Source organism: Pungitius pungitius, chromosome 15 (assembly GCF_949316345.1).
Source record: "Pungitius pungitius chromosome 15, fPunPun2.1, whole genome shotgun sequence".
NCBI classification, from domain to species: domain Eukaryota; kingdom Metazoa; phylum Chordata; class Actinopteri; order Perciformes; family Gasterosteidae; genus Pungitius; species Pungitius pungitius.
Window position 1 is genome coordinate 3,348,623 of NC_084914.1, and position 12,831 is coordinate 3,361,453.

At 44.6% G+C, this 12,831-nt stretch overlaps 1 protein-coding gene across 7 annotated transcripts in view; it reads left to right on the forward strand.

Annotated features, from left to right (window-relative positions):
* Positions 1 to 12,831, forward strand: part of st18 (ST18 C2H2C-type zinc finger transcription factor) — a 39,188-nt gene that overhangs the window by 8,332 nt on the left and 18,025 nt on the right. For 4 of the 7 annotated variants that reach the window (XM_062557627.1, XM_037457370.2, XM_037457372.2 and 1 more), the window contains exons 3-4: positions 9,892 to 9,954; positions 11,095 to 11,210. In XM_062557627.1, coding sequence (XP_062413611.1) covers positions 9,892 to 9,954; positions 11,095 to 11,210 — 179 coding nt within the window. Of the gene's footprint in view, positions 1 to 803; positions 1,015 to 4,126; positions 4,998 to 9,891; positions 9,955 to 11,094; positions 11,211 to 12,831 lie in introns of those variants that run through there. The other 3 variants (XM_037457398.2, XM_037457395.2, XM_037457371.2) reach the window with 3 other exon arrangements.

Here is a 12,831-nt window from a genome sequence, read left to right on the forward strand (position 1 = left end):
AGCCTTCCGCAGTCACCCCGAATCATTTCCAGGTCTCTGCCTTTCACTGATAGCCAGACGTCTTGTCACAGAGAAGCCCGGACAAAGCTTTTACATTCAAATGGTCCGGGAGAAATGAAACAGACTGACAGGTACGAACATAAAAAAAAAAAAAGAATTAAAAAAAAAAAGAAACAAGGGGGGGGGGGGGGGAGAAATCAAATTAACAGACAAGGATTTCATATCATCTATTTTTGTTGTTGCCGTAGCGATAAAGTCGCAGACATTGAAACTGGTCTGTTGAGCCATTGTTATCATCCCTGGCCATCTGCTGCTGAGGAGTGACATTCCCTCTCATTTGCATGATGAGTGATGTATGAGGAGCTGGGGAGGGCATATGCCCCCCCCCCCCCCCTCCCCCGGTCTTATGACAAAGCAAGAGAAAGTTTTTCTTGTTTTTCTCTGAATGGGGATCGATATTCGAACGAATAAAGCTGGAGGACGCAGCCAAAGGAAAAAAAAGAAAGGAATACATCACCTGTGAGTGCGTGCACGTGTTTTTTTTTTTTTCTCTTTTTCTCCCGCATGTACGTTGCGTCTCCGCTCAGCGCGCACAAATCTGTGTTGTCTGTGCGAAGTGCACGAGCGGAGGCTAGTGCGCGCATCTGCCTTCTTGTGTGCCTGTTTGTGTGTTGTTTTTTTTTTGCGGATGTGGGAGTAGAGCGAGGAGGAGGCGGAGGGAGGGAGGGAGGGAGGAGAGTGAGGAGGGGAGGAGGCGGAGGGAGGGAGGGAGGGAGGAGAGTGAGGAGGGGAGGAGGGGGGGGTTGGTGGCTGTTGATGTGCAAATGTGCATCATGTTGAAGGGCTGTGAATGGGGAGGTGTGACGTAAAAAGGGACCCGAACGCAGGTGCTTATCTCGAGGCTGTCAAAGGCACAGTATGTCATATTCCTGGGGACTACCTTTCAAAGCCACAGCACCGGCTCGGCTATCAAGAGACTGGGAGGAAATCAAACTTTTGGGATCACAGAACTAGGTGGGTGTCAAAGTTCTTTTTCTTTTCTTTTTTTCTTTTTGAATTTAAGATGCTGTCAGTTTTGGTCAGCGTTTTGTCATCCCTGATACTCTGTGTGTGTTTTTTTTTTTTGGCTCGCTGTTAAAACGCTGTAATGTGAACCACTTGCTTTAGATTTAGGCTGAGATTTACTCAGCTTGCTAAAACTTGTGTTCAGTGGGTTTTACGAGATTATGTGAAATAGCACTGTGCTTTCAAAACTGTGTGCAACATATTGCACTGGCGGTGAACATTGTTTGCTGGATACAAATCGGGTGTTCTTAAATTCTTAGCCGGGGGAGCGAAGCGCGGCTTCTGTCCAGGTTTCAGACAGTTTGAGAGGAGATTAAATGGCTCAAAACTGTGTTTTGAGAGGCATGACCTATTTTTGATCAGCCAGATAGCACGAGATACGGTCCACCTAGATTAAAGTCCCAGCGTTTGTGCGGAGAATAAAGCTTGTCTTAGACGAGCACATGTTGGTATTGTGTGCGCAGACAAAGCATCGTCGGGTCGCCTCTGGCTTTGACAGTGACAGCTGTACACACAAGACCGCTGAGCCGAATGCACTTAAACGCCGGCTCCGCGTTCCAATAACGCCGCTGCTGTTTTTTTTACATTTTTTTTTATTGCGACCTGTTCTGGCGGCCGGCTGCGATTTGGAATTGATGTTGTGTGCTCATCCGCTTTTGTGTTGAACTTTGTGGGGTCTTGGATTTGTGCTGATTCGTCGGGAGGACCCCAAAGCAGGTCGTCCTGATCCCCTGTCACTGTTTCCACCGTGGCTTTCGGGGTGGAGGGTAAAAAAAAATAAATCAAAACGCTAATGCTAAATGTGGTCTGAGAGTGAGGCGGTCTACAGGTGAATGATTGGGTTTTAGAGGGTGAACCTTTGAGGGACCCAGAGGGACCGAAGCACTCGACGGTCTCCAGAGCGACTGTTGATTCAGGAGGACGGAGGCTGGTTACAAAAGTTCATCATTTACTAGTAACTAGGCTCAGACTCTGCTTTATGACCTAACTTTATGTTGATGACTGTTAAACAAGGTGTGATTTTGCTTTTCAAGCAGGAGCTGACATTCAGCCAAAGTTTACAGTCCTGATATTATCACAACTTATTATTTTCAACACGTGAAAGTAAATAATATAGAAAGTAAGAGAATATAAATGTTTACGTATATATTCCCCATGTCTTTCACTTTATACTCATTATACACTGTGATAAACGTGTTAAATCTTTTTTTTTTTGTGTGTTTACAATAAATCTAAACGCGGCCTGTCAGACCCCCCCCCCCCCCCTTTTCAAATCACGACTCCATCAGCTCCGTCTCAAGCAGCGACGCGTCACTGTGTCCCATCTCGATGGTCCCTGGGAAAAGTTTGGCGGGTCACAGACGCCGGGAGCTGCGAGCGGGGTTTTTTAATTACCGAGGCCGCACAGGCCACAGCCGGGGGGGGGGGGGGGGGTATAGGGGTGTGTGTGTGTGTTGGAGGGGGGGCGGGGGGGGGAGGGGGGTGCGTGCTCTGGCAGTGATAAGTCCGAGGCGTCGTTCCTCCCTGCCTCAGAGCACCGGGTGACGCCGGGTTGCTACACAACGAAACCTGCGCTCGCCTCCAGGAGCTGTCCATGGTGCCCACCAGAAACTTTCCTCTGAAGGAGGAACGTCCTTCTGTTTTCGTCGATTTAGCAAAGAGACAGAAGTGATTGTGTCTCTGAAGGCTTCTGACCCCCCCAACCCCCATCAGCCCCATCACCCCCCCCCCCCCCCCCCCCCTGTAGCTGGTTTTAATTACGACTAAACTGCCGACGGTGGCTCACGATGTGAAAGACAAACTCGAATGAAAAAGCCCAGGACTCATCAGTATATTGCTTATCGGGTTACCTGTTTTGTTTTTTTATGTTTTTTTTGCCCTACTCAAACTTCAGTTAGTTAATCCAGGGAAATGAATTATGTGGGTTTAATTCAAAAAGGTCTCAGAAACGATCCATCTGCTGTAGAGCAGCTGGTGCAAGGATAAATGTAATTAATTACTTAACTTTTAACAGTATTCCAGAGAAACAGTGCTGTTTTAGTGTCCTCCTGGGAACAAAAATGTAAAGCAATAATGTGATATATATTTCAAATGGATTTCTCTCTTTTTAGGTCTTAGAAACATGTTTTAAATAATCTTCCCATGTAGCCTCTAATTTTGTTTGAATTGTAAAACTATACACACATTTTCCAGAATTTGTTACATTCAAAATATATACTAGAATATTACTAGAAATATTGTATACCTTCAATGTGACTTCTGTTATAACTGAGATATTATAATGTATACTAAGTATGTAGAATTAAATGTCATCCTCCTGGACTGATCATAACCAGTCAATCTATAAATAGACATTTAAATGATTATAATATAAATTGGTTCAATAATTTAATTTATATTTGCTAGCTTGGTTCTACTTTCTACTTTATCATCCAAAAAATATGAACAAGGCTAAAACAGGTGGGATTTTGCTGAAAACAAAATATAACATAACACAAAAAAACAACATTTCAGTGAATATTACATTTCTTTGACTATGAAATGCTCCCGGTTAATATTACATGGGATTTTATTCCGCCTTTTCCTCTGTTAAAAATACATTTTTCAGAATTTACCTTGATTGTAACGTACCTCATTGGCTGTGGTTTTGTTTGTTGGCCTAACTATAAAGGATCTGCTCATACCCTTGTGGGTTGGGAAGAATTAGGATTTATGAATTTATTTCCTCTGTTGTATTGTTTAAACAGCTTTGGTTTAGTTTTGATCCCTTCCTCTTGCCTTTGAGGCTGTTCCACGGTGTCAGCTGTTGACTGATAGTAAGAGAACTGCCTCACAGTGTGAATGAAAGAAAACTAGCGGTTGGTAAACACTGATAAGGGATAAATAGAAAGCGGTCAGGCAGAGATAGTTCTGTGGGAGCCCAGATTGTGTGCGGTCTGTTAAAATGAGATTCTGAGCCTGTCCTTTTTATTCTTCCCCCCCCCCCCCCCCCCCCTCCCCCCTCTCCCCTGTGCGCCGTTTGTCTGGAAAATCTCCAGTGACCCGGCTCGGCAGTCCCAGGCTGCAGTATTCTTTTCTTTTTTTCTTTTTTTTTTGTATTTGTTTTGTTTCCTAACAAGGGTCAAGTTGGCCAATAGACACGTCCCTGATGCTTATAGACAGCTGTCATGACTTCAAGTGCTCACAATAGTTACATTTTTACATGAATTCGGGGGAACTGCAGCGAGAGATGTGTTAGCAAAGGATTCTGAAAGCAGTTTTATTCGCTGTTGTTGTGTAATTTAGCTCCTTTAAGAGGTTGAGTAGGAGCAGCCTTTCTTATATTACCCATTACATATGAGTGTCATCATCAAGTCAAAGTGTATACATCACCATGCTATATTAATTACAGTCACATAATTAGACATTTACACTCTCTTCACTCTGGACCCTGAGGAATATAAATCTCATTTCTCAATTAGAATGACTCTAAATTACTGTTTCATTCAATTGTTTTTCGGAGCAGTCTGTCCCACCCATTGATTTTCTCTTGTGTTTTTTTTTTTTTTTGTTGCTTCTGGGGTGAATCTATCTTTTATGTGATTAAAAAGACCTTCAGAGGTCTTACCTTGAGGATCACCATGTGGTGTATTTACACAGAAAATAATTCAGCCCATTGTAGCCCGGCAGCTAATGAGATTGGTTGTTAAGTGAATGACACAAAGGCAAAAAAAAAAAGAAAAAAAAGAAAAAAGCTTAGCGTTTTTGGATGAATATCATTGTGTCCCTGCACACACACACACACACGCACACACACACACACACACACACACACACATACTCTCTCGGCAGAGGGACTCTGGACTACCCGGTACCCCACCTCGATGTCCTTCTGCTCCGTCTCCTCCCACGGTGTCACCATGAGATGCAAAACAAAGGCGAGAAGGGTCTCGGTAAGTCGAGCCGGCGCTTCTGCCCCGTCGGACATGTTGACACGGGGCGCGTTTGGATGCGGGAGACAAGTGATGCTGTTTGTGTCTGCGCGAGGCTGCGCTGCGCTGTGTGTGAGCCTCGGGGGCTCGGATGAGTAGAGCCATCGAAAAAGGAGGGGGGGGGGGGGGGGGGGTCGCTTCCCCTAGAAAAGACGATCAGCGCTTCTTCACCTTCTCCATCCGCCGCTGAAACTTTTATCTCCATCTCTCTCTCTCTCTCTCTCTCTCTCTCTCTCTCTCCGCGAAGCCACTTGAACTTCTTGATTGTGTGAAAACGGTGTTTTGTGTGCGCCTGCATTTGGTTAATGGTGTAAAAGGGTTACTGTTGTCGATCTTTGGCTAAAACGCTCGACTACGTGTTCTCCAAGGATTTATCTTTAAAGAAAAAGCAATGAAAGGCATAACAGAGAGAGAGAGAGAGAGAGAGAGAGAGAGAGAGAGAGAGGCACGACAGCACAAGAGAGGCTCTTGTTAAGCACATTGAACCGATGCCTGAGCTCCTCGGGATGCTCACTCCGAGAGTCGGTCGCTGTTGTTCCCGACACAAAAACATGCACATTGTGCGCACAGATACGTTGCACCTTCCCCTTTCTTTTTTTTTTTTTTAAATCTCGGCACTGGTAACAGACCTTTAAGTGCATTAGCTTATCATGCTCCGCTGTCGGGGCTGGAAACTGGGTTAAAGTCCATCGCGAATATTAAACCCTGGACTTAAGTCAAATTTACATTTTGTTAAAGATTACTCCTTTTATTGATGCATATAATCATATTCATGGACCATCTGCTGATTTGGCAAGCACGGATCAAACTCACAAAACAGCCCTGCTAACCTTTTAAGTACAAAATAGTCTGGCTTAACTCCGCTAGCCCAGAAGTGTGCAGCTTTCTGTGTGTGTGTGTGTGTGTGAGAGAGGGAGAGTGTGAGAGATATTATGGATATTGGATAATACTTAATTTAGATCCTCCCGGCTGCTCATGCCATATTCTATTTTATCGGGATCACTTTGGTGGCCGATCAGGGCTCGTGTTTGAACAACTGAGCAAATAACCACTCGTCTGACAATGAGCCGGAGCGATGTCTCGGTACCAGGAAAAACCCGATTGAAAGCCTCCAACGCGTCACGCGGCCTTCTGAGTTTTATGCCCGTCGCCCGTGGTTACCTGGATTTCACAGCGCTTCCCACCTGGTCTCGGGAAGAAAAAAAAAAGAGGCTCCGCCAGGGTGGGGCCTCGCAACTCTGAGGGCGCAAAAAAAAAAAAAAACGCCGCGGCGAGGCTCCTGCAGTTCATCCTGACAGCCGATGGCGGCGATGGCGGCGATGGCGGCGATGGTGGCGATGGCGGCGGCGAGGAGGAACATCACCACCGGGCGCCCTTGTCGCGTGGAATACTTATGTTCGACTCATTCCAAACAAAGCTTACGCAGATTGAGAATTCATATGCCAGAGGTAAATCCGAGTTAACACGGATTTATACTGGCACCAGTTAAAGGACTAGAGTTTGTAATCCAGGTGGCCGAGGGATTTCACCATACAGTGGCAAAAAATCACTTAAAACTCTCCCCAACATCCTAAGCCTCCGAGCTCAGTTAAGCAGACAGATTGTTCGGAATTGATGACGGCACAACTATATCAGAGCCGGACTCTCTGTTTGTCTTGCACATGCGTGTGCGTGTGTGTGTGTGTGTGTGTGTGTCTGCGTTTGTGTGCGCATATGTGAACGTGTCTGCTTCCTATATACACTCTCAATTAGCACTAAATGGGCTCTTCAGAACGAGACCTTGACAGATTGGTCCTCTTTTGCTTGCAACATGGTAGGGGAGAGGTGTATTGGGAATTCCGCCTTTCTATCTGCATTAACATCAGTAGCTTGAAGGGAAACGCAAGCAGCCTTCCTCTCAGAGGCCTCTGACTGATACGCAAAGTGATCAAAATGGCTCGAACATCCAAATGAGCTTTTGGAATGATCGCCTTATCCAGTACATCAAAGATAACGGAAGGAAGAACAAAGGTGCGCCTTGCTATATGTGCATGTGTTACAGCGTGTGTGTGTGTGCGTGTGCGCGCGTGGAGGACAGAGGAGCACAGATAGAGTGGACTTGTTTAATGACAGGAACAGCTGACTCATTTAGAGGGAGCAGTGAAAGGTAATTAACCCTGGGAAAACTACAGCTGCCGTGCGAGCTGTTCACTTCAGCGCAATCTGATTAGGAATCACGGCTCGAGTCCCTGACTCCTTTTCAGACGCTGTGTGTTCGAGGTAAACTTTTGCTTCTGGGCCCCCCCGGAGAGCCCCGTGGCACTGGAGTCCTGCCTTTTGTGACGGTGGGGGGGTAGGGGGGGGGGGGGTTGTGGTAAGGGTGGGGGAGGGAGGGAGGGAGGGAGAGAGGGGGGGGGGGGATTAGCTGGAACGGTTACTACGTTTCTCCAAATTGCAGACCACCTGGTAGCATTTATGCAACCTCCTCCATGAAAGGGCCTCCTTGGGCAGGAACAATGAGCAGGGATTACTCCGCTCATTGTTACACCGGGGCTGGAACTTCTTTCTCCCCAAACACCTGTCCCCCCTAAATTAGACAGGTTTGAAAAGAAACACGTTCATGACAGAATTCACAGAGTGGTTTGGCCGACTGGAGAGCTGCCAGCGGACGGGTTTCATTATTTCTATTATTATTATCCCATGCGCACGGTAATAATTCAATTTGCCCGGATATTTTTGGTGATGCCGATTGGATCGAATTCACAAACAAAAGCAGCACATCATCCGGGCGCCTTTCATGCGACTCGCGAACCAAAAAGCACCAGAAATTTGGTCAAAAAAACAGAAATTGGCTCTTTGATGCCCGGAAGAAACAAATCTGGACTCGGGCGCCTTTCTGCGTGTCTACCGTCTCCAGACGAACTCAATTTAGAGGGAGGGCTCCGAGGGTGACTTTGGAAAGCGATTACAAGATTCCTAAATCACCGCGGCGAAGGTGTCACCATCTGACTCTTTTATGGGACTCTTGCTAACTGCGTCCAATAACAAGTTTCCCCTGTAGTTATGCCATCGCAACAAATCATTGAAGCGATAGCGGCTAGCCAGGCTCCTAATTGTCTGTTAAGGATTCTGTGAGCTGTGTTCTTTTATTGAAGCATCTCTGTCTCGGAGAAGTGATAAGATGCCAATACGCTCCTCTATAAAAGTACTCTTTGGCAAAAGGCACAAACACTTTGCTTGGCCGTCGGGGGAGCTGTGAGGCTGTTATATCTGAAATCGCAGTTGACTTCAAGATTTTTGAATCCAGGAACCTCCATCAGACGGAGGATTGCTCCCGAAATTTGCCGGCAGAATCCTTTTTTATTCTACCGATTAAGCATTTTTTTATTCTTTCATTTGAAAGGTCATGTATTTGTAAAAAAAAAAAAAAGAAGAAGATATTTTTCATTTTTATAGAATTTTAGATTCTACTAAACAAACCCATCTTAATATTCAAGTATCAAACAAGGTTCATTTATAAAAGACTGTTCCCTTTATTTAATTGAATAAATATACATTTTTCCAGTAAAGACAGCTCGTTTTCTCTCGTTTCTCAAATTCACTAAGGGCTAATCGATAAATAAACATTGTGAAATGAATAAAAGAAGATTTTATGCCAAGTTTTGGAAATAAATTAGACATCCTAGACCTCTTTTGTCTCCTCCCCCCTCCCGAAATATATCTCAGCCATTATTCTAATGTCCAGCTGGTATTTAGGCGCGGGGCGGCGTCTGATGGCTCCCTGGCCACCTCGCAAAAAAAAAAAAAAGAGACAAAAAAAGGAAAAAGTTGTTTATCTAAATGCCCCCTGAACAGAAGTTGATTTTAATCTCCGAGCGGCGCTTCATTTTCTCACCGCGAGCCCATTTGCATCTCTATGGAAGAAGAATAAGGCCCCAATCCAATCGCTCTCCAATGCGCTCTGTGGTTCTACCTGCTTTCCACAGAAGGGGTGCGAGCAGCTCACCTTTAGTCCCCCCCCCCCCCCCCACAAATGATCCTATATCCTCAGACGTTCATTACAAGCACGTATGAAAGTTTGAAAAAAAAGAAAAAGAAAAGGAAAGGTGCTGCCTCCACGCCGTTTGCTCTTTATTATACACAAACAGAAAACACTTAGCGTGTAAAAATTAATGTGAAAATTATTCCCGGGGTAAACTATAAACACAGAAGTTACCCCGCACATTTACCCTTTTATTTTTTTTCCTCCTTCCCCTAGATCAGAGTGTAATTGCCAGTAATCAGGTCTGTTTGCTGCTGATAAAACCACTCTGAATGCGAGGAACCCTCTTTGTGTGATGACTCAATTATGCCAGAAGTGGCTCATCAAACCTGGCCCATCAGCTGCTTTAATAAATAAGGAGGAAAACTTGCTGCAGGCGCATTATAATTCCATTCATTCCATAATTAAATCCATTCCAGTTTTAACCCCTTCACTCAGTGTGCTTCTGGAAGAGGAAACAAAAACAAGGAGAGGAAGAGGGGGAGGAGGTGGGGGGGGGTGACCTTGCACAGAGCACCCATCCGCTCCCTGTAATTCACAATGATACTGTTGGGTAAAAGGTTAAGAGAAAGGAGGCTGGTGGAGGAAAAGGACGGGAATCAAGGAAGATGCGCCTCCTTTTATTTTTTCTTTATGTATGCATTGTTTGCACAAACCGCCTTGGACAGTAATTACATTAAAAGAGTAATCTAATCATAACAGTTGGTTGGTTGAGTGTGCAGCACTGACATTTTGAAATCTTATTTTGTGTAATCTCATTTCCCTCCATCATCTCGCCTGTACCCCTCTATCTAAAGGAAATGTAAATAATGCAATTAATTTTATGGTCTCCAGAAATCTTGCCCTGCGACTGTGGCCCCCGCATTATTGGTTCCAGGACGCGAGGTATCAGCCCCAGTGAGTTTTTTTTTTTAATTTTTTTTTTTTACTCCATCACAATAATGTCGGCGTTAATTACATGAGAGCGTCCCAAGTGCGCGGATAAGCTGGGAACAAGGGGACACAAAGACTCAAGGTCAGTGATGAATATCCACGGCAGCTGCACGGTATTAATAAGGCATTATATGAAAATAATAATAATAGCATCACTTATAACAACAGCAACAAAAAAAGAAAAAAAGGAAAAGGGTGCTTCGAGTGATGTCAGGAGGCTGTTTCACAGAGACTTCCTCTCAGCTCGCATCCAGCCGCTCTGATAATGGTGCGAGGCGATGGTTATTCATGACTGCCGGACTGGGAAGGTCCCTCTCTTTTCCTACCCCCCCCACCCTCCCCCCTCTGGGGTGGGAACGCCGGCAGATGGGGTTAGGGGGGAACGGGCTGGGCTCAAGGACAGCCAGCAGCCAGATTAACACATACAACATCTCGTGGACCCTCAGCATCAGGCCGCCTCCCTCCGTTCCCCCCTGAGAAATCTGCCCTAGACGCGAAGGACGAGGCTCTCTGGGAAGCTCTATTTGCTGTTGGACTCGTCGGGGCGTGTGTGTGCGTGTGTGTGTGTGTGTGTGTGTGTGTGTGTGATGAGGACGAGGGGAGGAGGGGGATAAATATGATTCAGCAGATGACGAACCAGCTCAAATAGTAGAGAGTCTTTTTTCATATGCTAATGAAGCACGAGTGAATAACCCTCACTCCCCCCCCCCCCCCCTCCTCTTCTTTTTTTTCCTCCCCACTTTTGTTTTTTCCCGGGGAAGCGCTCTGTGAGCTATAATTAAGAAGATGTTGATTTTTTTTCCTTCTTTTTTTTCTGCTCCAAAGCTAAGAGAAATAAATAATTCTATAATAAGATCTGTGAAGTGAAGAGGCTTAATGTACTCATTGTGTTCACCCTTGTTTTCCCTCTTGGATGTTTTGTATTAATTAGAAGCAGGCAATTTGATCTCTGCCAGGCAATCAATTTGCATCGCGTTTTCCTTATTCCATGTAAAGTATTTTACACCCTTTTCACATCCGTGTCTCCGGGTTACAAAAATGTAAACACCTTTTCATCAACTTGTATCCGGCCGGTGGGGTTTTTTTTTTTTTTGTGTGTTGCAGATAATGAATTACATGATCACCTTCTGAGAGACTACGAGTGGGAAAGCATCGACCGGCGGGCACAGTGCGCAGCTGCAATCTCACCCTACGGAGCGCTCGGAAAACTACAATCAAAGGTAAACGATCACATGGGGAAAAGAGGCGAAATGTGACCCACCACGTCAGTGGAGTGTCGCTGCTCCTTCGGACTCGTGTTGCTGACTCGGGTCCGGTTGTGTCATTTTTTTTTTGTTTTTGTACCCGATAAAACCTCCCTTTGAAAGGCGCGCTTTAAAGGTTGGAGGCATCGTCTACGAGGTCTTTAAAAGCACCGATAAGGTCAAATGCAGCAGCAGTTAAACCTTAAACGCACTCGCAGGCCGTATTTCTGTGGTGATCCCAGCGAACGATTGCTTTCTCTACAACGACTTTGTCAACAGTTTGCAACTACAGCAAAGTGTAAAGCCAGAGGAGCCCGAACGATGGCTGAGGAAACAACATTGAGATACAAACACGCATTGTTTTGGGGGGTTTTTTAGGCATGAAAATGAAAAACTGCACAAAAATCATTACTTCTCCGCAAAAAAACCCCCTTTATTCTTCTTTAGATCTGAATTTACACTCAATGAATAGGTCATTATACAAGTTATTGATATTATGATATTTAACAGTAACTGTTTATGATTCTATAGTGTTTCAAAACATTTATAACTTCCACTATAGAAACATATTTTAGTAATATAAGTGAAAATGTTATTCAATTTACACACTGTTTTCCTTTTATTGTCGCGGTAGGCGTTATTTGTTATAAATACAAAGGCTGAAAACAGGAGGCTAAAGTAAATTCTTCATTACGTTAATCTACACCAAATACAACAGTGTGTAAATAAAATCGCTTCGCCCAAAATAACTTTCATACCATGATTATTAAAGGGCCTTTTGTAAAAGGCCTCGTGGGTTATTGTGAGGTGAATATCAAATAGGAGCTCTCATTTGACCCTGAATGCGTCTATTTGTCCCGCTTCTGTAAAGACACAACGTCACGTGTCCGTCCACGCCGTTGCCATGACGGCACTTCCTGTCCCCCGTCTTCCCTTGTTTGTTGTCACTTCTCTCGTCACGGGGGGAGGTTCAAGTGCCGCAGCCCCTGCTTTTGTCAAAACAACGCCGCTGGGTTTACGTCATAATTATATTATTCAATTTGAAAGCAGCTCCAACCAATAACGTGTGTGAGATGAGGGACTGGACACAAAATATGTTGGGCACTGGTCGTAGTAGTTGTGTTTCATTTGGTTTGACCATAACGAGGGGTTTCCTTAAAATATATATGCAAATGTATATAAAAATGAAAGCATATATTACTATCATAAAATATACCTTAATAAATTCAGAGGGATAAAAGAAACACGTTGGTGTTTACTGATGAAATCAGATTAGAACATTTGCAGGAGAAACTTCTAAAATGTCAACAACCCCCCCGCCCCCCTAGCACCTTATTAATGAAGCCGCGTGAGTCAGTGGTGATATTTCGGTTTGCTGATAACATCATTTGAACTTTGATTAATGTCCGTGTCAATCTCAGGTTTCAGGACATAACAGCAACGTTTTGCCTCCAAAACAACAAATTCATAGAAAATGTTGAAAACCCGTCTGTGTGGAAAAAGTGTTGCAAACTAATGAGGCACATTGGGGCTTTTTTTTTTTTTTTACAGAATGTAATCTATAGTGTTTGGGAGTTGTTTGTCTCAATAGGCTGTC